The 25367-nt window shown below is 37.0% G+C and overlaps 2 protein-coding genes across 5 annotated transcripts; one reads left to right on the forward strand and one right to left on the reverse strand.

Annotated features, from left to right (window-relative positions):
* Positions 1-7081: 7081 nt before the first annotated feature.
* On the reverse strand, positions 7082-19429 carry LIAS (lipoic acid synthetase). 4 transcript variants are annotated; one of them, XM_010962658.3, is made up of 11 exons: positions 19272-19429; positions 18134-18306; positions 17067-17160; positions 16372-16452; positions 14392-14548; positions 14248-14305; positions 12662-12790; positions 10876-11021; positions 10150-10220; positions 9339-9450; positions 7082-7418 (listed from the first exon to the last, which is right to left on the reverse strand). In XM_010962658.3, the coding sequence occupies exons 1-11, from the start codon at positions 19314-19316 to the stop codon at positions 7366-7368; spliced, it is 1119 nt and encodes a 372-aa protein (XP_010960960.1). In that variant the 5' UTR covers positions 19317-19429; the 3' UTR covers positions 7082-7365. The 4 variants fall into 4 exon arrangements, 3 of the variants coding, with proteins under 3 accessions (XP_010960960.1, XP_010960961.1, XP_045378337.1); XR_012501204.1 differs by lacking the exon at positions 7082-7418 and adding an exon at positions 9701-9875 and having other exon boundaries at positions 9333-9450; XM_010962659.3 differs by lacking the exon at positions 12662-12790.
* Positions 19430-19452: 23 nt separating this feature from the next.
* RPL9 (ribosomal protein L9) lies at positions 19453-23716 on the forward strand. Its single transcript, XM_010962661.3, has 8 exons — positions 19453-19555; positions 19989-20035; positions 20124-20239; positions 20808-20903; positions 21997-22129; positions 22962-23042; positions 23264-23378; positions 23626-23716. The coding sequence occupies exons 2-7, from the start codon at positions 19990-19992 to the stop codon at positions 23368-23370; spliced, it is 579 nt and encodes a 192-aa protein (XP_010960963.2). The 5' UTR covers positions 19453-19555; position 19989; the 3' UTR covers positions 23371-23378; positions 23626-23716.
* The last annotated feature ends 1651 nt before the right edge of the window (positions 23717-25367 follow it).

Below are 25367 nucleotides of genomic sequence, written 5' to 3' on the forward strand. Positions count from 1 at the left end.
GCCACTGTGTGGGTGTATTTTTTGTCTAGTACATGTAACTAATGAGTCATGACAGTCTGACATTAAATAGGAAAATATCACTCCTTACTTTTTTGAGAAAAGGGCATTACATTGTTCTTTTAAATGATGCAAGAAAGGGAGGGAATTTAGCAAATAGACTAGGTATCAGCAAATTAAAGCTCATGGGCCAAATCTAGCTAGCTGCCTGTGAGCTAAAGATGTCTTTTACATTTTTACATTTCATTTTAAGTGGTTATATAAATTGCTATCTGGCCCTTTAAGACAAAAGTTTGCAGACCAGAGAACCAGAAGCAAAACACCAGAAAGAGACAAACACCAGAGTATTTGAACATAGATGAGCCATAAGACTTTGAAGTGAGGATGAGCTTATTAGTTAGAATTTGCTTTACATTTCTGCTTGAAAATATTCTTGTATTCTGTTTAATAACCTTATATTAAAGGGATTATAACCCAAAGATGTCTTGCCTAAAGGAGATAAAATTAGGCACTGGTTTTAAGTTGCAGGATCTGTCAGTGCCTAGGATTGATAAGTAAATAGTTATGCGTAAAATATACTAATTAAAAGGTAGGAGAATTGGTAACTGAGGGAAAATACAAAAGACATTTCATAAAGCCATGTAAACTGGCTATAATGGGGGAAAAAAACCCCAGTAACTGGGCAGGTAACTTAAACAGCAATTTGAGGCCTTTGTGTGAAAAGTTGAAAGAAGATGGTTAGCCTTGTTTTCCCCTATTAAGGAAATTAAAGACCGTGTGTTTTTAAAAGTTGATACAAGATATCTATTTTTATTAGCTAATATTTTATGTGAGATTATTAACTAGTACTTAAAATCAAAAATAATACATGGACATGGTTTTAAAAAATTCAAATAGATACAAAAGGGTATGTAAGAAAGTAAAATCTCTCTCCTACAGTGTGTTCTCCAGAAATTATGTTATTCAACTTAAGACTTCCAGCTTTAAATCCTGATTGCATTACTTATTAGCAAGTGATATCTTGGCTAAGTTACCCAAAAGCCTTATTTTCCTCATCTATAAAATAGAGATAATTCATCCCTAACTCAAAGTTGTTATGTGGATTACATGAGATCAATGTTTACACAAAGATCTTACTGGCAATGGCTGGCAGGTGATGGACACTCCTGTTAGGCACTATAAAAGCTGGTCCCACTAACCCAGAGCCACATGTAGGCTCTGGAATCACTGAGTACAGTAATTAACACAGACTTACAGGGCAGGCACTCTGCTGAGCCCTTTAGGTGCACCTTCTCATCTATTCCTCATGTAAGGCCTTTGACTGGAGTTTAGGAAACAGTAGTAGGTGATGTATTTTAATCAGTAACACTAAACAGTGTTCATTTTCAGATGGAGGGCAGAAGGCTAGAAAGATTAAGTAACGTGCTCAAAGTCCCAACAGATGAAGTAGGAGCTTTTCTTACCTGAAGTTGAAAGCATCCTAATTTCAGAGGTATTACTACAGGGAGCAATGAGGCCTTAAGCAGGCTGACAGGATAGCATCCCAGGGGAAGAATCAGATGACGGATAAGGTAAAACAGCATAAGCAGCAGCTGAGAAGGACGTGAGTACATGCCCTTCCCCTCCCCGCCTCCCCCGGGACTCCCACCTACTACAAAGGGGTCTGAGGTTCTGCAGGGGTCTAGGGATGGGGAAGAGCAAGGAGGGTTCCAGACAAACTACTGAAAATAAGGCCTAGTTTCCTATGTAAATTCACTTGTTCTCACGTTTGAGACTATTTCAAATCGGGTGTCTGTGTACCCACTATAAGGCAGATGCTGTGAGGTGCTAGGAAATGGAGGGCATAGATGAATGACAGCAATCTTGCAGAGACGCTAAGACACATGAGCAAATATGAAAATAGCCATAAATGCCATGTGGGTACAAAGGTAGTTTACTCCTGCCAAGGAAAACAGGAAGACTTCCTGGAGACAGGTTGGTATTTGAGATGTGCCTTTATAATAGACATGACCTTAGCAGGGAAGGGTGGGTCAAAAGAGCAGTCTGTGTCAGAAGCAATGGGAGCAAAAAGATGTATGCAGGAAAATTCAGACTGGTTCTAGGGAAAAGCAAGTTGCTTTTTTGCTTGGAATTGAAGGGACCATGAAGAGGAATAGCTGGGGAAGACTGGAAGTTTAGACTAAGGAGAGACTGTAGAAAGCCTTGAACTTCAGGCTAAAGTTTGGGCTTCATTTAATTGTCAAAATGGAGATACCAGTGGTTACACAACATGGTGAATATACTTAATCCTACTGAAGTGTATACTTTAAAATGATTAAAATGATAAATGGAATCACTGAAGGTTTTCATTTTAAAATATACTTTCTTAAAAAAAAAAGATATTAACTTAGTTACACTAAAGAGACTGAAACTAGCTTTCCAGAGCTTGCAGCCCCAAACTAGATGTTACCATCTAGTTTATTCATACACTGGCACTGTATTAAAGTTTTAGACCAAAAACACAGGAAGAACTACATCATTAGTGCCAGTCTTGCAAAATAATACTTCTAAAGGACCTTTAAACTTCAGAGGATAGGTTGGATACAGTGCCCTCTTGCTCCCTTCCTCCCTTCCTTTTCCCTGAATATAGGTCAGAGACTACTCATTGTAGACATGCATTTACAATACACCGCTAGTAACATGGGAGATTATTTTAGGTGAATATACATTTTTCTTAATTTTAATAGGTGTTAATTTTAAAGGCATTAGAATAAACATGCTTACTAATTACATTAGTTAGTATTTAAACTTGGCTGCTCAATAGAGACTAAAAAGATAAGTGTCTTAAACAGAACAGAAATGTATTTCTCTCACACATGGAGGTCCAGGGCACTTCCGTAGCCACCAGGGGCTCAGGCTTCTTTACCTGGGCTCTGCCACCATTGACACAAGTCTCTTATCTCACAGTTCAAGATGGCTGCTCCAGTTTGGTGCAGCCATTATGGAAAACAGTATGGAGGTTCCTTAAAAAACTAAAAATGGAATTACCATATGATTCAGCAATCCCAATCCTGGGCATATATCAGAGGAGATGCTAATTTAAAAAGACACATGCACCCCAATGTTCACAGCAGCACTATATATAATAGCCAAGACATGGAAGCAATCTAAACGTCCATCAACAGATGACTGGATAAAGCCATTGTAGTATGTAATATACACACACACACACACAAACACACACACACACATATATAATACACACACACACACAATGGAATACTATTCAACCATAAAAAATAAAATAATGCCACTTGCAGCAACATGGATGGACCAAGAGATTGTCATAATAAGTGAAGCCAGAAAGAGAAAGAAAAATACCATATAATATCAATTATATGTGTAATCTAAAAAACCCAACCAATCAAACAAACAAAAAAACCCAACACAAATGAACTTATTTACAAAACAGAAACAGATTCACAGACGTAGAAAACAAACTATAGTTACCAGGGTGGGAAAGGGAGGGTGGAGGGATAAACTGGAATATTGGTGTGAAGGCCAGAGGAGGAGGCACACCCAGCAGGACAGCAGAAGCTCCACCCAAAAGGAGGTGGGAGAGGGGCACACGCTAGGGCCTTAACCCTAAGTCTTTAACTTGAACAGTCAACCTTCTCATCTCACCACCTCAGAGGCACAATGACTTATATCCTGGCATTTACACCCATGTGACTACCTTTCCCAGCCCTCAGGGTCAAGGGGAAAAAAGGTAGGTGGGAGTAGGGGAGGGTTCTTTGCTAAAGAAACTGATTCAGCTGTTTAGGGAGAACTACAGCAATAAGTACAGTTCTGCACCAAAACAAAGCCTTATGCATTCTAAGTCCAACACTAGCTATCTTCAAGTTTGCCCTAAAGCAAAGCCAGCAAGTCAGAGCACTGTCTGGACTGTTGGTCATCTGTGTTGAATTAACCATATGCACTATTTTCATTCTCTCTGAACTTTCCTAAAATGGCACTAAAGGAATAAGAAAGCTATAAACTGACAAGGACAAAAAATGGGAAAGGAGGCACCGGTAGAAGAGAAATGTCCACCAATTTTCAGAAGGTGGAGAGCAATGGAAAGCTAAGTAACTTATTATAAAGAAAAGCAAGCAGAAACTCCAGTGCTCAGACAAGGAACTGCCTTCTGGATGTACGTAATTGGCCCCTTAGAAGATCCCAAGAATTGGAGGCACCACATACCACAAGAGGTGGGGTTTAGGTGTGGGCCTAAAAACAGGGGACTTTGATAGAAGATTGTACAAGGAAGAGTCAAACGCACCCAAGTCTCTACCCTACCCCACACCAAGAAACTATCTTTCCCACTCCTTACTCTCATGGGACATTAGAGGTTTACTTTCAGGAGGAATAGAATCAGAAAGCTTCGGACTTGGGGAGGGTGTTGTTCCCTGGAAAGAAGGGAACTAAATAAAAGCCTGCATACTGAACAGAGACCCACACACCCCTACCCTCTTGCTTTTACTCATTTGGCTCTGAGAAAGCCAGAAGCCAAGTTTATAACACTCAAGGCAGAAGACTTGAGGATTATAATTATTTTGAAAACTCGAATGACTTTAGGGAAATAATTCTGACATTTGGGAATCACTCATTGAGAAACCCAGCTCACCCCCTAAACACTCTACAGTGAAACTCTATCAGTTACATAGCCCTTCCACCCCAGCTTCCAAACAGCTTTGGAGTGGCTCATCACTTAGTGTGAAAGTACACAGCCACGGAGTTGAAGGAAAGCCTTCAACACAAAAGGCAGAGACTAAAACAAACAAAGGAAACAGAGACAATGCTCAATGCAGAAAACCACAACTTCAAAACACTAATTATCCTTAGAGAGAAACGGAAGAACCTGTAGCCATGAAACAAGAACAGGATGCTATTTAAAAAAAAAAAAAAAAAAAAAAGAATAATCAGAGAAGAGCTCTTGAAAATTAAGATGTAGTGGTCAAAATTTTAGCAAGAGAATGACTGTCGAATGAAATTTTCACAGAAGCCCAGTAAAAAATAATTAAAATGGTATTTTATTAGCACAAACATCTGTTAAAATATGTGTGCGCAGCTTCTGAGTGGCTGGGAGTGCCCAGGGGGTGAAGGGCACGTACTCACATCCCTCTCAGCTGCTGCTCCTGCTATTTTGCTCTACTCACATTCCAAATCTTTCTTTGGGTGTTATTTTTCACTCTTTTGCTCATGTTTCTTAATGTAATAATAGTGATACTATCTCTAAAAGTCAAGATGCTTTCGGCTTCAAGCAAGAGAAACTCCTATTCAAACTGGTTTCATTAATAAAGATATTATTTCACCAAATAGGAACTGGGTGTCAGGGCTGGCTGATTCAGTGGTTGGAGAGGGGACAGGGACCCCTGTACTAGTCAATTTCTTAAAAACCATGCACATTTGTCACTTTCACTTTCTTAAAAATGCCATTTGTGCTACAGAAAGAAAAAGATCAGATGTACTGAAATGGGCACATGCCAAATTTGAACACATTGGAGACCACTGATGCATTAACTTGTGCTGCCCAATCAAGAAATTTTGTATAGGCCTCCTGCCATGTCTGTGCATCAAAATGCACTTCTTAGTGCATCATTGTTGAGGAAGGTCAAAGCACTACCTTTGCCTTTTCAAATTCGAGCCTGTCCATTCTTACGCAGTAGTGCAAGGGACAACACCTCTACAGCACATGTTCACCACACTCAAAGGTCCAGCAAGACCCAGGCAACTGGTCACATATTCTAGTCTTGGTATAATGGTCAGTTATGCAATAATGAATGGATGCACAACAAATTCTGGAGATACTATTTTGGATTCCACTTTGAATATTTCCTGCTAAGCCTCTTTCAGGTTTTTGGATTAAATTTAATTGGGGAGTATCCTGAGATTGCTAGATGTTTTAATTTCTTAAAAATTTACCAATATTTACTAATTTACTGATACTTAGCTGCATCAGTCAGAATTTTTCTCAACACTATGTAATCAAAAACAAAAGGATAAGTAGACCACTGAGGTCTGACAAAGATGGCAAATGTCATCCATGACTCTCAATTTCACATTTGTATCAAAATAGCTTCATTGTATCATTCATTATTTTTATGTATAGTTGTTACAAATCTGAATCTTTAACATACATTTGTGCTAATAAAATGCCATTTAAATTATTTTACATTGGGATTCCATGAAAATTCCGCGTGACAAAATGATTTTTTTACTAAAATATTTCAATACCATTTGCCCACACTGTGCAAAATGAGGAAACATCAGATTATGTTACAAAACCAGTCTGAAAAGTAATCCATTTTTCCTGTAAAATAATAAATTTTAAGAAGAGTAGTTGCTAGAGATGTTAAAATTTAAAGTTGATGGGGTTAATTTTACACAGTAAAATTTATTAGGATCTATAAGGAAAGTGAGTCAGAGTATATATGGCTCTCCTGAGTTAAATTAAAAGATAGTTAATTTTCAGTTACACATTTTATTTTAAAAATTAATTATATACTTAAAAATTCAAAACAGAACTGGTTACCCACATTACATATTTTACAACATTCCCACCTAAATACTTCCTTTGTGAGATATAGGACAAAAATAGGATTCAGAGTGAAAAGATGAATTTGAGTTCTAATACTTAGGAAAGAAATTCATCCTTCAGGTCATTACCATCACAGAATACAACCACCTCACCAGAGTGATACGAGGAATAAAATGAGTAGTGCATGAGATGTAGTAAACTACTATAAAATGAGAGTTCATATTTTATTCTTAGGTTTTATTTCCCCATCCTGGACAACATCATGGTCCTGGTTTCACAGAGATTCTCAACAAGTAATCGATATAAAATTATTTTGCAGGTCTAAATTAGTCATATCAATGTGAAGAATCAACCCTGAAACTCTTAAGCTTTTCTAAATTATTCCAATGATGTTATACTACTACGCAAAGGATGTATGCGAATTATAAGCAAACTGATCATAGTCTCAATCTATATTGACTCATCACAGTATGTCACTTCAGAAATGAAATGTGACAATGATGCATAGGTAACAGAGGCTTAAAAGATTTTCTAGAAGTTTTTAATGTGTTTTTAAAATTATACTGTTAACAGCAGACTCTTACAAAGATGTTTATGATTATATCATAACAAGCAATTATTTACTGGGACAAAGAAGATACGTTAAAAGTCAGATGAATTACAATAATTAAACATGCATAGCTTATTGACATTTTTCTTAAAACAAAAAGACCTGGACATGTCTAAGTCTAGCCATTTTACCATCACCTCTGTTACCAACTGGAATCACATTTTAAAAATTTCTGTGATCTTGAACATCTTGTTAAGTGTTACAGGGCTTTTGTTTTTCTTTTAGCCACTAGATTTTTCAGGAAAAATTCACCTATTCAAGAAAAATAAAAATACATTACTATCAATTTAAAGTACAATTCATAATAATTATACTTCAGTGTTCCCCTTTAAAGAAGACTTCTGTATTTACTGGTGTTTCTCTCTTCTCAAATCTCAATGTCAATAATTTTCTAACCTTATACATCCCCTGTATCTTTGACCCTTTCCCCAACCATAATGATTAGTCATTATTCTTAAAAAAAATTTTTTTATTATACAGTTTCTAATATCATTCTTTCTAGTAACTCAATATTATAAAGGGTGACTCTATTGTATCTATGCAGTGCTTCTGTACATTTATTCCACTTTATGAGCACTATCTGTTCCTCATCACTGACAAAGTACTACTGTTGGCAGAATTCATTTCAGAGAGCAATTCTTCTACATTATTAGCCTGGACTGATGTTTATAACGCAGACCTCACTGCAGCTGAGCAGATTCATCTGATGGAATCTCTTTAGCTTATTCCCCTTTAGGGAAGCAAGAACTCTTCATTTATAATGGACTTGCTTTTTCTCTATCCTGTAAGTTGTGCCTGTGCAATAAGTTAGCTGCTTGGGTGGGGCATTTTCATCACTTTTCAGGTCATTAGGGTTCCATTTAGTCTATCACTGTTACATCATGGTTCAATGTTTATTGGCAGAGCTCAGCACTGACCTTATGAGGAATTTGATGAACTTTTTGTCGTCTTAATATATGAGTAGAGTTGCAATGATTGTATCTGTACACAATCACCAAGAATCCCAAGGCTCATAACCTAGCCAAGTAATGGAGCGAGTAACCCATGCTGCCCTACACTGAGCTCGCCGACGTCTGATAAGAGTAGAACTGTATTATCAGATCTTAATTGATCATCTGAATCTAAGGCTCTACATTCCATAATTTGATCTTGTACTAGTAATTTTAAAAGCAATAAAGAGTTCATAATTCTCTTCCTCATAAATGTTAGAAATTCTCCTTACAAAAACCAAACCAAACCAAACCAAAAAACCCTCAACACGAAATAACAGTAAAAAACCCAACAGAAATTAAAAACTCCTTTCAAATGATATTATTCTACTTCAACCATTATGGAAGCTGATGTTGGTTCTAACCTTTATATACATTTTTAGTTTGCCAGCAGCACTGCTTAAAGAAGAATAAATCACTTATAATTATTGGTTTCCAAAGTCCCCACATCCTGTCAATCAGTGTTGAATCAAATTCTTGGGTTTCATAACTAGAATAAGCTGTTGTTAGTACATTAAAATGTCTTCAATTTCTTTATGGGAACACAATGAATATTACTACTACTTAAACATTAATTTTTACAAATAGAATTTATGTCTAATTAAACATATCTATTATTTAGACCTCAAAATGTAACACAGCCATTTAAAAGATCATTAATAGTAATAACATAGTTTAGACATAACCAAAAAATAACCAGCTGTTTATTTTTCAAACAATTATAATTATTAAGTCCAATCTGCAAGGGAAACACAATAAATGTTTTTTGGATTAAATTCAACTTTCAGATATGTTTTTACAGACCTTTTGGTGGCATTATCATATGACTTTTTATCTTTTGGAAAAGGCTTTTATTTTCATAAGTCATCTCAAGCTACTGATCAAAATAAGAGCTGAAATTACAAAGGTAAAAAATAGCATTGTAGCTAATAAAATTACACCAAACATTTCTATAGAGAAAATGATCTTATGATTTCTTTTCTTTTGCTTCTACGAGGAAAAACACAAATACATTAATGGTGCAAGCAGCAATGCAGTCAAATAGACACTCTTATGGTGCAAAGCTCTTAAGGATGTTCCAGAAAAAGCCTTTTTTCCTACCACAAAAGGCAATCACAGCTATTCTAATTTTAATGTTTAAAATTATGGTCTAAATAAAATCATCCCCTGTAGTCTAACTCACCTGCTTTATATGAAGAACGCACAAGAGGACCACTTGCAGTATAATGAAATCCAAGTTCATTTCCTACCTTTTCCCAGTACTTGAATTTTTCAGGAGTAATGTATTCTTCAACCTAGATTTGAAGATTTGGTTCTGATAAGATTCTAGAATTTTCCTAAATCACCTTGGTTCTATAGAAAATCTACTTGTTGGCCACTCTGCCAGAACATAATTACAGTGAATTAGCAAGGAGGGGAAACATATCAATTCTGTACTATATTAGCTATTCCAAAAGACAGAGAAGGAAAATGAGATTATCCGTAGAGATTACATCTGTATCATTCCTTTATTGACTAACAGGTATAATTAAGAATTAGTCATGCCTGTAAGATTCTGGAGGACAAGACTGTTACTCATCTTGTGATCTTCTGCTTAGCACTGTGTCTGGTACATGGTCACTACTTAAGAAGAGTTTCTTGAATGAATGAATAAATGTCCAATATAGAGATAGGAAGACTGACTTTTCTTTCTTACTTCACCTCTGGCTCTCATGTAACTCTAAAACAAATCACAAGGTCACCAAGTGTGAATGAATGCCATTTCCCAACTTAAAAAACCTTTTTTTCTGTATGTTTATTTAAGTCATACAATTTTGGGGGGAATAAGTAAGTGCCAGTGTAGCTGCTTTATGCAGATAATAAAATGCAAACTGGAACTTGGAAAGATACATGGAACGCTATACTAAAAAGTCAGCAGCTCTTAATTTTAGCTATGAAAATAAAGACTTAATTCAAATTACCAATAAACATTTGGTAATTCATGGTAGCTGTACCTTAAGGTGGCGCTTTGTCGGCTGCATATATTGTCCTAAAGTCAGACAGTCCACATCTGCCTCACGAAGCGCTACAGGAGAAGAGCACATGTTGCGTTAGCAGGTGTTTTCACAGAGCTACCTGCATGCGCTGTTGTAAAGAGCAGCTTTTAATTACTATTTGTACTTATTACTCTTGAATCAATAAATAATCGCAGGTTGGCCAAGGACCTTCAGGTAAAATAAGTTTTCATATTTTAAAATTTAAGAAGCTCAAGAATAACAAAGTAAGTGGACTTAATGGACTAAGGATCAGCAAAGTCCAAAGCACATCACGTTACGTGACTGTGCAGTAGCAGGCTCTCCCTCAAAGGCCTGGAACCTGGAACCTTCTAGTCTGTGAATTGTCAGTGCTTGCCAGAGCTCCTGGTACCTGGCTAGTGCTCAAAAGCTGTCTGATGACCGAATAAGAAAAGTGAACAAATCATGTTTTTACTTGATAAAAGGGTAGGGAATTAAATGGGATGCAAAGTTCATATCCTGATCTTCCTGCACATCAGTCCATCAAGTTCTAAGAAAACACACTTCCTTCCCTTTTTATGCTGCGGTTTATAACTACACACTGCGTACTTTGTTCTTATGGTACTTTCACTGAGACTATGGAGGAAGCATAACAGGTCCTTTAAAATGGGGTTTCTACTATTACTCAAATTACGTGGAAAAGTTTTCACTTTTAAATGTCTTTACCTTCCATCGTTGCATATACTTGCTCATCCGTCTCACCTAAACCCAACATTATAGACGTTTTAGAAATTACATCAGGCCGAACCTCCTTGGCGTGTTTCAGTACACGTAGGGACTGGTCGAAACTGGCCCGGGGATCACGAACTTTCCTTGAAAACAGCAGGGCTGTTGTCAGCAAAAATAACCAGAAGCTCAACTAAGTACGTAATTATGCAAACAACCTGTAAGACCAGAAAAGTACATTCTGGACATTATGTTATATCATATGGTTCATTTGTGCACAAATGACCAACTGTTACTTTAGGAAAGAAAATAAGGCTTCTCTGGGCCCCCACCTCTGTTGGCTTTAAAGACTTAAAGCCTGGAGCAGAGAAAACTAGAATGGAAGTAATTCAGGTTATAAATTCCTCATTGAGAAACCAGAGTTCTGAAGCTGAGAGTAAGTGATTACAAGCAGCAGTCAAGAGAGAAGGGGAAAAAAGTGGAAGAAAATCTCAGTACTGAACAAAGAAAAAGCTGTTGAACCTGAACCCACATTTCAGACAACTGCAACTTTCATGTTCATTTCTTTTCTAAAGACTAAGCTGCCCTCTGCTGGTGTGTATACAACATTGACATCACTTAGGTAAATATGCACGATTCTGGAATTTTCACTGGAAAGGATAATGTTTCTTAAATGAAACCAGAGAACCTGGCATCCACTTATGGTGGTATCATGAGATGTGACAGGGTTGGAACAGGCTGTGTGCTAGACTTCAACAGGGGCCAAACCATCAAGGTTTAAATGGCAACAATGCCCAAAGGGCAGAAAGTCGATGAGGTTAAACCAGCATTCATTTGAATTCTAACACACCTTTATTTTGTGTAATTGATTTGTTGCTATGGTTGTCATTCTTAATCAGAGATTAGTTCACAGGGAAGAGAGGAAACAAATTTATGAATTTAAAAATAACCACAAAACTGATAGGAAAGTAACTACTTTTTTAAAGTATTTCTGCACTGAATTTGTTATGCTCCCTAATGTTTACTTATGATTTGGTGGAAATGCTGGTTATTGTTTATCATACTTCTTTCTATGACACAGAATAATGTGTAGAACCTCATAAAATCACCACCAAATGCTTTATTAAAATAATGAAAATAAATGTATTAATCTCGCCTGAAAATTTTCATTTTTCTGAAATATGAATATAGTCATTGATGTGGAATAACAATCTGTAATTATTCCTAACCTCTAAAATTATTAGGAAGAGTAAGAAAGCATAGTATCTACTTTTTAAAAGAGATTGAAAATACATCTACATGTTTTTCTTCAGCATCGATTATTGCATATATTAGTGCTAAATGCATTTTTTAAAGTTTTTTTTAAGAACTAAAATCAAAGCAATTGCTCTTGCATAATTCTTCCTTTTTGAAAACTGTTCTTTGTAAAAAATTTGCATTTGCAAATTTGCATTGGCATTTGCAATATGATACTTAAAAAAAGAAAGAAAAAAAAGATGCTCACTATATATGTGTACCTAAGTACATACACATATATAACTATGTAAGTATATATACACTTAGATGTTAGTGATTGATATTACTGGGTAGAAATATTATGGGTGATATTTACACCCTTTTTTTTGTTGGCTACATTTTCTGATTTTTCTTTAACAGATACACACTGTTTTTGTTTAAAAAAGAAAGTTCACTTTATAGAAGACAATTACAAAGTTCTCCCCTGAAAAAAGTGAGGAAATACAGCAGATTCTGACCCTTCCCAACACCACTCTGTACATGGAATCACCTCTGTAATTCTGGAACTGTTTCTACATTATGTGCGTATACATCTAACCCTGACAGAGCAACTTTTTCTATTGCTTTAAGATCTCCTCGGAAATCAGGGGTGAGACACTCCACGAGAATTTTTGGATTCCTATGGTGAAAAAGAGAGAAGTATCACACTGAGGAAAAGAACTGACGTAACTGTTGCTTAAAATAGAAATCACCAGTACCCATTCAGTATCAGTTTCAACACAGTAAGCTTTAGAACCTTGCCAAGAACAGCATGAACATACAAATGTTTACATATGAACTGTTAAATGGAATTAAAACAAAGAAACCTAGAACATCAAATAATATATACATTGTGGTTAAAATACATCTGCATGAAAATAATGATCAGAATAAATTTTGGGATCATATACTTTTAAACTTTATTAAGCAGGTATTAAAAAATAAAATTAAAGAAATTAAAATATAAATATTAAAACATTAAATATAAAATAATTTTTTTAGAAAGTAAATTGGGATATTTCTTATGTGGATATGAATGCTGATTGCTTTAACTTTGATTTATTTTAAAATTCAAATAGTGCCCTCCTCCCTTCCTCTAGGCAAGTATTTCACAAGTGCTATGGTCTTTAAAAACTACTTTCTGAGTTGCTGAGTCATGAGCTTTGCTTAAATGAAATACAAGCTAAACATTAATCTTCCTATTTATATTCTGGCTATATGTCTATGCATTCAAGCATAAAAATGTGAACTGGGTCATAGAGCTGTTCCCTTTGACAAGCAGTAGAAATGACTAGGACAGCTGACAAATTTTTTCACAAACCCAATTGCCAAGTTTTTTTGGGGAGCTGTTTCATGAAAGAACATGAGAGAACAAATGTATAAAGGACCACATACACACCCTATAACTCACTGTTTTCTTAACTGCAAGTTGAAACCCATTAGTAGTTTGTGAAATCAATCTAGGGGGTTGGAAACAAAAATTTTTTAAGATGAACTATTAAAAACATAGAAAATATTGGAGAGTCACTGAAAAACACATTTACTGAGTGTGCTAGGTGCTACACTAGTAATAAGCTGTAGGAAATGAACATAAATGCCTTTTTTAATGCTTTTTAAATAGACGGGATTAAACATTAATAAAATGTGGGTTATGGGTAAAATTCCCAGGGCCTACCAATGTTGATAACATTTATATCGAGATTACATATTCTAACAACATGAGCTTACCCTATCCTAACTACTTCTAGATGATTATTTATTTAAAATCAGTGCTAGGAAGATTGCAGTTTTACCTTTCTTATAAAATTACTCAGAGTTTAGATTGATACTCAAATATGAAGGAGGGGTTCTGTGCACTAAAGGTCCATGAGTAAGTCTGTGCTTCTGTATCCCTAAAATTTCTGCAAATACGGACCTGTATGTTTCAATATATTTTTTCTGGAGAAGAGGCTACATAATTTCCAGCAGATTATCAGAAAGGCTTATAACCCCCCAAAAGGTTAATAACCACTGCTTTAAGGTAAAGACCTTAAATAAACTGAATTTATGAGTCAGAAAAAGTCCTCAAATTACACAAGCAAATGCAAAAACAAGTACCTTTCCTTTAAGTAAGACACAGTCTTTGCAAAGTGCTCTGCTCCCCCATCAGGCATATCTAGAAACAAAAGAGTCCACTGCTTAAGATGACATCACAACTTAGTAAGAGCCAATTTCTGGAAGAGGCAATGATGACGCACTAACCATCTCGATCCACAGACGTCAGGACAACATAATCCAGACCCCACTCAGCAATTGCCTTTGCAGTATTGTAGGGCTCATTGGCATCTAGTGGAGGTGGAGTTCTTGCAGTTTTAACAGAACAAAATCTACAACCTCTTGTACATGTGTCACCCATCAACTAGAACAGAGATGTTACAAGTTAAATCAAATAAGCAGATGACCCTGAAGAATGTAATGTTGAGAGAATAAAGTTGCAATGAATGAACAATTTGATTCTGTTTGTAAGAAATTTGAAACATTCAAGGCTAAACAACATAGTTAAGAAATACAAACATATATGGTAAAACCAGAAAGAAAAGGAAATGATAAGCTCAGAATTAAAAGCAGCATTAAGGATTTTCCCTTTTTCAAAAGGGGAAGTGACTGGGAAGAGATGCACAGAGGGGTTCAAAGCTAAGACCAATGTTCTACTCTCAAACTGGAGGTGAGTGTCAGTGTCTGTTGTACTGGTAATCTTTATAACTTACACATAAACTAATAAGCTATAAAGATTCTTTTGTATCTATTTAATACTAACAAAAATGATTTTAAAAGGAACAAAATATTCAATTAACACACCAACATGCAGATGCCTGTGAAAATTAAACAGAAGGCACAGCTCCAGATGTTAAAGATGAAAGAGAAAACACATAAAAACTTTATAATCTGTTTCCTATGTGTACTGCTGTTTCTCCAGACACCGCTTCTGCCACCACAGGTCACTACGATGCTCTGCCCCTGGCCAAGTACAGCCACTGCATATGTTCTGGGGCCAATGGAGTTTCAAAGCTCCACAGGAGGGGTTGTGACTGAGGAGAAAGCAATTCTTCCCCTTTATGTTTAACTCTCTCAGAGGGGATTCACTGCCAAGGGTAATTAGGGCCAATGTCTCACAGAATTTTACTGAAACAATGAAGTCTTCCCAGGAACCAGTAATGAGTCAACAGTGGAGAACGGGACTGGGCAAGGGATGAAACCAGTCCCTTCACGGAGTATTCAGAACCACTCCTTTCTTCAAGAATTGATGTTGTATAACTTGGATAAGCTCTATGGCCAGCTCTGTATTATTCCAGAAGGAGCTCTATCTCATAAGAATCCTCAATCCTCAGTTCTTCATGTAAATAGTCTCCTGCTGGTACAACTCAACAGCTTATCAGATATTCCCAGGCAAGCAGGAACTTTCAGTTGCACATAATTTAGATTTAACCCAATACCTCAATCTCCAAACCCCTATGGGTAAGTAAATATGGTAGACTGAATGGCTAATCCCACTTCTTACTCCACCATATTAAGATTACATCTCACCCTTTTCCATGTAACTTGCAGGGCCCGCCTACTGGTTGGGGAACTTATGCTTCTAACCCCATTGATGTCTGGCTTGGCCATGTGGCTTAATTTGGCCAACAGAATGATAGTAGACATGACCAAGCAGAAGCCTCAAAAGTGCTTTAGATGGTTGGCTTGCTCTCTTGTGCTCCTTCCATTTCCCATGTTAAGAATATGCCTTGGAGAGCTGCTGGAACAATGAGAGAAAGCTCTGTAGAGTAGATCTGAACCCAACCTACTTCCTGGAGTCCAATTTAGCCCAGTCAAGATCTGCTGAACACAGGTCAACTGAAAGGCCCATGAGAGAGAAAAATAAACACTTGTTATTTGGGGGCAACATGAATAACAATTTAAGCAATCATGAACACTATTTCCAAAAATTAATAGAATGGCGATCTCAAGGCAGCATACGATTAACTATCAGGTAGAGGGAAGAATCACAATAGACGTATGCAAGAAGGGTGCAATCATAACAGGCTGGATTATTCTGTCGGATTTTTTTCCACATTTCTTATAAACTCATATGTAACCAAAAAATCTCATCAGAGATTCATAATGCACATTTGTAGGAGAAAGACATAAAGTATTTCCTTTCAGTTTGTAGACTAAAGCTTTAGAATCTGAGGCTGGCCTTACCATGATAGTGGCTGTGGCGGTGGCATGTTCTCCACCTCCCCAGCACTCTCCAATATTGGGACATCGAGCTTCCTCACACACCTGTGTGTAAAAGGGAACCGAATACAATCAGGTTGAAAAAAATATTCAACAATTGAGCAAATTAGTGATCAGGTATTTACATTCTTTACAGCATATATATGAAGAAATTCACTATTCAAAAATGCCATTAAACTGCAAAACTATATAGGTGTTAGGATTCCATGCTTAAATTAAAAACTATATGATTGTATCTATTTTACATGTGCAAAGAAAAAGGTCTGCAAGGGTATATATTGAACTGTTCAAGTGATTTAACAGTTAAACATTTGAGATTGTGCATATGATGTTTCACATTTAATATACTTTTCCCCACAAATTTGTGGGAAATGTACTTAATTTGTGATATAAAACAAACAAACAAAACCCATTCCATAAGCAGCAGAAAAAGAATTTTTTTTGTACTATTGGTGAGAGGTTAAGAAATACAATTAATTGTTTCTTTCACAGGGAAAATAATTTTAAAATGTATTTCCATTACTGAGAATAACATATTACTAAACATCTTTGTTTAGTTTCCTTGCTGTTAAAGGTACATATTTTACTAATTTTTAAGTTACATATATGGTAACATTATGGCTCTTAGTAGAGGGATATTTAACCCTTTGACAACTTACTGTATGGAGATTTAAGTTTCGCAATGTATTTTTCAGTTTATTGTAATTTTTCCCCATGGGAATCTCTGTCTTTAGCCATGGAGGTAGTCTTAATCTGAGGAAAGCCAAACATAATTATGCATTAACAAATATGTTATCAAATAATTACACAGCTTTGATGTTACCTTCCTCTATTACAATTTCTAGTTAAGAATTTTTTCACCATAATCCTGGATTAACCCTTTAATTTCTGCCATAGGAGTAATAACAGAGAATCAAATTTAGGTTTGCTTAAACCACTGTAGAAAACACCCATAATTGTGTCTAACAGAGACACGCAGGCAGGGAATATCTAACTATTCTCATGTCTATCTTATGCAAAGGCACAAAGAACACCATCCAAATTTAAAAAATGAGGACGTTTTGAACATCTCATTCCCCATTGGGTAATATGAGTAAGGAGAGATCCCACAAGTGTAATTTCTGCTCTGCATTCCAGATTTTGATAGGTATTAAGTGGAAAGAATCTGAAACTTAGAGGAAAGACTATGTATCCTCAGGTTCCCCTTGAATTCCACCCACCTGTGATCTAGAAGTTGTTGGGTACAATATTTCTCAAAACAGTTTACTCCACATGAAATTCTCTCATCATTCTTTTAAATTAAAGCAAGCTATCCATAGGTCATTTGTACAATGACTAGAAGAAGCAGTAAGTTAGATGATAACATCTAGCAACAATAAAAAAATTTATAAAAAAAAACTTATCAAAGTCTCATAGACTAGCAGCAAGGTGATAATCTTTGCTCTCTAAAGAAATTTGTTGCTGGATGGAAAATGGGAGATGGATGTATAGGATGGCTAAGCCCTAGGAAGGTTAAGAAAAACTGTCAGAAGGCACAGAGAAAAGAAAAGGATTCCAACAATTTCACCTACTTACCTGTTCAGTCTATATCTGTTATTACTTCTTTCTAATGATTTTTAGCTAAATTTAACAAGCTGTTTAAAAATATTTTCAAGGGCTTGGTTAATCTAAAAATAATGCACAATGAAGGTATGGGACATTGTAATTACCTCAAAATTTCAATTACCTTTCTCCTTTCTGGCGTTTTAAGTTTCCTTTATATTCATCCCAGGTGCTCTTGTCTGCAAGATCACCAGACACAAAATCCTGAAGGTCTGGTCCATTCTGTAAAAATTCCTTTTTTTTATCTGGCAAGGAACTTACTGCTCTGACTGGACTGTGTAAATAACTTCCAAATACCTAAAGAAAGAGATCATTATGACATTTATTTAGTGGCGTTTGGAATAATTAAGTCTTAACCTATCTTCATAACTAAAAGTAAGGGTAAAGTCAGAGAATAGATTCGGAAATTATGTAAAAATTATTTACAAGCTCTGTGTAGGAGCTTAGAATCTAAGATTAAAGAGGACCTAAGGGGAACAAACCAAATCTAAAGGAGAATGGGAGCCAACCATTTCCTGCTAGATTTAGAATAAATTTGGAAGCCTTTGGAACTGGCTAACATGTCACACTTTAATATAACCCTTTTAGGTACTAAAAGTCTGTCTTTCAAGTTCAAACTGCAAATACAGGAGAAGATGTAAGAGTTTTGGGAAACCAAACCTAACGTTTTAATTTTCTAGGTTACATGCTGTGTTTGAACAAGGAAGTCATTCAATATATATTTGTTGACTACAGGAAGCCATCGGCTTCTAGATTTGAATACACAATGTACAAGACAGGCAAAATACTGTAACACTCAAGAGTCAGTACTTGTAACGCAAAAGAACCTTCAACAATTAAAAAAAAAAAAAGTGCAGTTAGGGTGCTGCACGATTGTCACTGTACTTGCCCAGGTCTCCCCCTCAAGCCTAGAACACACATTTGTGTTTTAATCGCCCGCAGTGTTGTCTAGTACACAGGCAGAGCCCAACATAAAGTAGTAACTTGGAGGGCTCACTGCAGTGCTCCAGTAAATACAGAGTACAAATCACTGATCAAGCAAGAAAGCTCTCAGCGCCGGCCAGAGAGACCTATAGACAAACCAACGCCAGAGATTTTACTTCCTGGGAGTATCGGAAGAATTAAATGAGACACCACATGAAAAAAAGCTTTAGAACGGTACCTGGCTACAAGTAAACACTCAGTGCTGGCATTATTGGGTGATCTAAAGGGAGAAGAACCCTCCCACCCCACGCCCTCATCCTGCTCGCACCGCCGCTCACCCGGGGGCTCACGGTGCGGACGGCGCCCCCGCAGCGTAGAGACATCCTGCTGTCTTTTCTCTAACAGGGCTGAGCAATCACTAATTCCCGGGAAAAGCGAAGGACAAACCGTCGCTCGGTTTATGACAGACAACCTGACTGACCCAGTGGAACTTGAGCTGCTCCGCGATTGGCTGCTTGGGCCTCAGTGGCGTCGCGTGCTTATGACGCCATACGCAGGCCTCATACAGGCTACAAGAACGTGATGACGAAAGACGCTCTCTCTTTGCCGCATCTACTGCGAGGTGAGGTTGGTTCTGTAATCGGTGGGCTTTAGGAATCTGAAGCCATCGGCTGTGGGACAGCCAGCGGCGCGGGTCTGGCCTTCGGAAACTGTCTTGGTGGTCCCCCCGCGCGGCGAGCGCCATATGAATCTGGCGGTGCTGGGGTTCGAGCCCTGTACTGGGTTTTCAGGCCTACCCGCCGCCCCTCAGCCTTGCCAGGTCGGGTTGGTAGGGTTGCTGTGAACGGGAGTTCGCCCGCTAGGCTCGTTAATACCCGCCTAGAGCTGCTGCTTCCAGGCCAGGGCGCAGCGGGGCCGCTTTCCTTAGTGGTCCTCCCGCATCTTCCCCGGGCTGTCTCCCTGCCTGTCTCCGGTGGGAGTGGAGTTCCGGGCAGGGTAGTTTGGTCGAAAATAGGTCCTGCGCGGCCTTCTTACCCCAGGTGTTTGTGTTTCAGAATGAAGACCATTCTCAGCAATCAGACTGTCGACATTCCAGAAAATGGTACGAGACTTGATGTTTTCATTTTCTTGCATCTTTATTACATTCTCTATACCTTGTTCCGAGGTCTCACGAATACGTTCTCTCTTAGTCGACATCACTTTGAAGGGACGCACAGTAATTGTGAAGGGCCCCAGAGGCACCCTGCGGAGGGACTTCAATCACATCAATGTAGAACTCAGTCTCCTTGGAAAGAAAAAGAAGAGGGTGAGTTTGTTTTTGTCTTGACACCTCAGATGCTTGTTTGGAAGGTTGTAATTTAAGAGCATCAGATTTGGCTGCTTTAAAAATGCACAGAATTGAGGTTCGATGTTTTAACTTAAAATTTGGTGTCCAGAATTGTAGCTAGTATCAGTGTTGTTGCTTTCGAGAAATTGGGAAACCAAATTCTGAACAGAGTATAATGCTCAGTACTACTAGTAGCCATCATTAGTAGCAGGTCTTAATACTGTTACACTTTAAGTTTACTTTTCTCCTGGTTGTTTTATAAGAATCTTAGGGACATCCCAGTAGGTCTTTGAAACCTGGTATTTTAGCTTCCCAGAAGTGAAGTTTGATGCAACTTAAACAAAAATCAGTGTTCCTGGGTTGTCATTTCTTTGTGAAAGTGTGTACCTGTGATGTATAGTAACAAAAATGTTTTGAGTATTGAGGGCTTTATGTGTAGTTGATATTTTTCCCCTTGAAAATCATGGGCTTTAATTAGGACAAATATTAGAATCTATAGCCTGTTTGTTACTGGAAAGAATTTTCTAACATTTTTATCCTGTTTCAGCTCCGGGTTGACAAGTGGTGGGGAAATAGAAAAGAACTGGCTACTGTTCGCACTATCTGTAGTCATGTACAGAACATGATCAAGGGTGTTACACTGGTAAGCAGATTAAGCCCAGATGGTCTCATAGTCTTAATAGTATGCTGATGGTGTTTTATCCACACAGATAAGATTCACATCTTCAGGGTGTGTTTTTTAAAATAGAAAATGTAACACTTAGATTGCTTAAGTGCCTCTCACCACTAGGGCCTGTTCTAGGGATCCTCCCTGTCCATTTCCCTAAAGACATTTGAGGTCACTATTCTTTCTCCACGCCTCCCCCAGCCTTTAAGATAAAGTTCATGCTGTGACTTTTGGAATTTTTTTTTTTCCTTTAAAATTTTGCCCTTCTAGAGCGCACCTGATAATGGCACCTTGTACTTAATTTCATTATAATCTTATCCTTCAGTGTTTCCCCTTGACCCCAGGTTAAGCTTCTTTAGAGCCGGGCTGTCTTTTTCTTTTTCCTTCTGTTCTTGCATACCTTAGTAACTCAGTACATTAGCCTGATGCCCAAGATGAAGGGCTTTGGGATTCTCCTTTCTTAGGAATACAGTTGTTTATTGTGGACATAGGAGGTAGTGAAATACATGCTTCCTTAAACTAGGGAGACAAAAATTTTTAGGTACACAATTTTTGTAGAGCTTGGTGTAGATAATACCGTTACAAAACCTTGACAGTGAGTGCTTTGTGAGGACCATTTCGGTTTCCTTTGTTGGAGAGGAAGAAATTTTCTTCTACCCTTTTAGGGTTCTTCTGGCTGTCTAAGAATTAAATTGTCATATGGCAGATTAACAGGAGAAAAACAGTTTAATAATGTATATACATGGGATTTACCCAGGAAAACTGAATAACTTGCCAGAATGGCTGAAGACTTGACCTTAAGATCCTCAGCTAAAAACAAGGTGGGGAGAGTCAGTTATGGGGAAGCACAGTAAAGAAGGCAATTGTGATGCAGATTTAAGTAAGTCTCCATTGATAACGTCTAGAGATTTAGTCATCCTTTACCAGGTAGAGAGGGAGACTGTACTGATAACTGTAAATGTTTCTTACAAAAGAACAACTACTTGGTTTTCAGAGAAAAAAAATTGGTTTTTGTTTTCTGGTCTTAAAATTTTCTCAGCGTTGCTCATGGTTTATTTGCTTAACTTAGGGCTTCCGTTACAAGATGAGGTCTGTGTATGCTCACTTCCCCATCAACGTCGTTATTCAGGAGAATGGTTCGCTTGTTGAAATTCGAAATTTCTTGGGTGAAAAATACATTCGCAGGGTTCGGATGAGGCCAGGTATGGTTCAGAAATTTTCTTTCTACTTCTAAAGGCTGATATTTGGAATTTACTATAAATAAACCAGATTTATTTCAGAATTATCTATTTGATTATGGCTTCATATCATATTTACACCAATTGTGAGTCCTGAAGGCTTACATATTGGGGTAGTTTGCAAGGTGTGGTAGCTAGCTGTGTTTAGTTTTGCAAACTGAAATCCTAATAAAAGACCATTTGAATAGTAGTTAATGACAGACTCTGGGTTCAAAGCTCTCACTGTCAACCTGGGGCAGATAACTTCTTTGTAGCTCATTCTATTCATCGGTACAACTGGAAACATCTCATGATTACATGACTTAAAATTGAAATTCACTTAAAATAATTCTTGTCTGATACATAATACATACTGAAACATTAGAAAATTAGTGCTCTCGGTGCTTTTTGATTCCATTAAAGTGGGGAGGGATGGGAAGTACACAGTTCTATAAGAATATTACATGTTGTCAGCTATGGTCACCAACACTTAATCCTTATGTAAAAAAATAAGCTTTGAGGGATACCAAATATTTGCAGTTGAAGTAGGACTGGATACAAAGCTTTGTACAGCTAAATCATAGCTGAATACCATCTTATAACTCCTTAATTGAATCATAGTCTTTAATCAGTCTGGAGAGATTCATCCAAGAAGGAACATAAGATTTTGGCCCACGTAAGTCAGATTCTGTTATTTTTTAAAAGTTTCATTTGGTGTGTAGAATATTAAGTGAAGTAAATTGCTACTTAAATACTGTTAAATTAAATATTCTACAAATCTGTATGTAGACACTGCAAATGCTCTCTTCCCTTTTAGGTGTTGCTTGTTCAGTATCTCAAGCTCAGAAAGATGAGTTAGTTCTTGAGGGAAACGACATTGAACTGGTATCAAATTCAGGTTTGTATGTTTACTCTGCCTAATTATACCTACAAAATTTTATCTAAATCTTGTGGTTGAATATGTGGTATATGTTCACTTGGTGAGTTTTTTAAAACTAGGGGACTCTAGTTAAAAGCTATCCCAAAGATTCTTGGGTTTTAAGTATAGCATATAATAAAATACTTTCTTTAGATGAGTTTGGCTGATAAAGAATTGCCTTATCCTTTTCACTTTTCTAGCTGCTTTGATTCAGCAAGCCACGACAGTTAAAAACAAGGATATCAGAAAATTTTTGGATGGTATCTATGTTTCTGAAAAAGCAACAGTTCAGCAGGCTGATGAATAATATTTAAGGTAGGTTCTTGTGTCTATAAGTTTTATTACTGCTTTAGGGGGGTTTTAAAAACTTAAAACTGGAGTTGTAATGGCAGAAAATGGAGAGTTGCATTCTGTAAATTTGGCAAAATAAGAGAATTGATATGTTTTTCCTGTGAACCAATAATTCATAATCTTAAAGTGCATTTTAGGTTTATTCAGAATACAACTTTACCAGGCAGGGATATTGATGGAGATTTACAGATATTTTCATTTCTTTTTACAGTTGTCCGGGTACAGAAAGAGCAAGATGCCAGATGACTCTTCAGATTCATTTGTAATATCTTAAGGATAAATAAAAGCTGTGTTGATTGGGACTTTTTCTTAAACTGATTGTTGTTTCCAACTATTTGGTCAGTAAGCAGTTAAGTAAGTTCTAGTGTGCTAAGAACAATAACAAATAGTTGTTTTTTTCTAGTAAGACAACGGGAGTCTGGTTTTGAAGGAATATTAAGGGTATTTCAGGCAAGGGGAATATAGGTACTAGTGACAGGTGTATCAGTAACTTGTGAAACAGCACCTGGGAAGTGAAACAGTGATACAGCCTTAGTAAGAATTAGAAGATGGAGTTAATTTGTATTCATAATACAGTTGCTGTGGTCCACGGTTCTCTTAGTCTTGCCATTTACTCCTGTGTCTTAGTCCTTGATACTTTTAAAAAAAGAAACAAAGCTGGTAATCTTACCCTAATCTCTTTAATTCTGTGTGTCATGCTTTAGATAAGCTACCATACTAGACTATCTTAATAGGGTAACCCCCAAACCTCTTCCTGTAGTCTTCCCCATTTTATTTGATGGAAACACCAGCCTTGAGTTCTCAGGCAAAGCGTAACATTCGACGTTGATTTCTCTTACACATATGTGTCCAATCCATTAGAAAAATCTGTAGGCTCTGCCTTTTAAGGTAAGATCAAGGATTAAGCAAGAAAAAATAAAAACCATTTGGAATATATGGTGGACCTTATTAAGATCTTGATTTAAACGAATGAAGTTATTTTTTATAGTAAAGAGTTAATCTTTGCTTTGATGATGGTTAAACTTTTAAAGAAATAGATGAAATGGTAAATAAAGCTTTTGCTTTGAAATATATGAGGTGAGGTTTGGGGTAGGCGTTGAAGTTCTAGGGTTTTAATTGTTGAAGCTGAGCCATGGGGATTTACTGTACTATTCCTACTTGGATAAAGTTTTGAAATTATTCATAATTAAAAGATGAAGCCAAAAACCGTTTATATTTCACCTGGATTAGTGGGATAGCCTTTTAACTGATCACCTCCCCCATCTGTTCTCAGCAGTTGCCAGAAACATTTTCATACTTTCAACTTGCATCTTAACCAGTCTGACTACATTACGGCTAGATTGACCTCAATTAACCTTATAATACCATTGCCTTAAAGCCTGAAAGTTGTCATCCTTTTGGAAGTGTGGTTTCCCTTTGGAGTGACAACTTTTAAGTCTACAAATGTTTTCAGTGAAGCCTACTTTGTCCACCCTATTAATTGTGCTCACTCCTTATCCCCATCGTAACATACCCTTACCCTACTCCACTTTTTTATAAAGTAGTTTTTATAGTTTGTGTATGGATTGTACGCTTTTTTCTTGCTAGAATCTAACGTTCATGAAGATGTGGTCTTTTCTGGGGTATTCCAAGTACCTGGAACAATGCCTGGCACATAGCTGTTTGCTGAGTGAATGGTGCCCAGGTTGCCAGGGAGATTCAAGTTATGGAGACTCAGTAATGGCAATGAGATTAGATGTTTTGGAAGGTATTGACAGAGTTTCAAAGTTAAATTTGAGGCTTGAGAAAGAAATTTCTAAGTAGCAAAGGGATAGAGGCGTTACAGTTGAAGAGTGTCAATGTATAAGCAGTCGCGGCTGCGGGAGTAAATGATTTCAGGAGTGAAGTGGATTGGTATGGGGCCTTCACAGGATAACTACTGAAGGTTGGCTGTAGCTAGTGATTTACATTTAA

This window comes from Camelus bactrianus, chromosome 2 (genome assembly GCF_048773025.1).
Source record: "Camelus bactrianus isolate YW-2024 breed Bactrian camel chromosome 2, ASM4877302v1, whole genome shotgun sequence".
Taxonomy (NCBI): Eukaryota; Metazoa; Chordata; class Mammalia; order Artiodactyla; family Camelidae; genus Camelus; species Camelus bactrianus.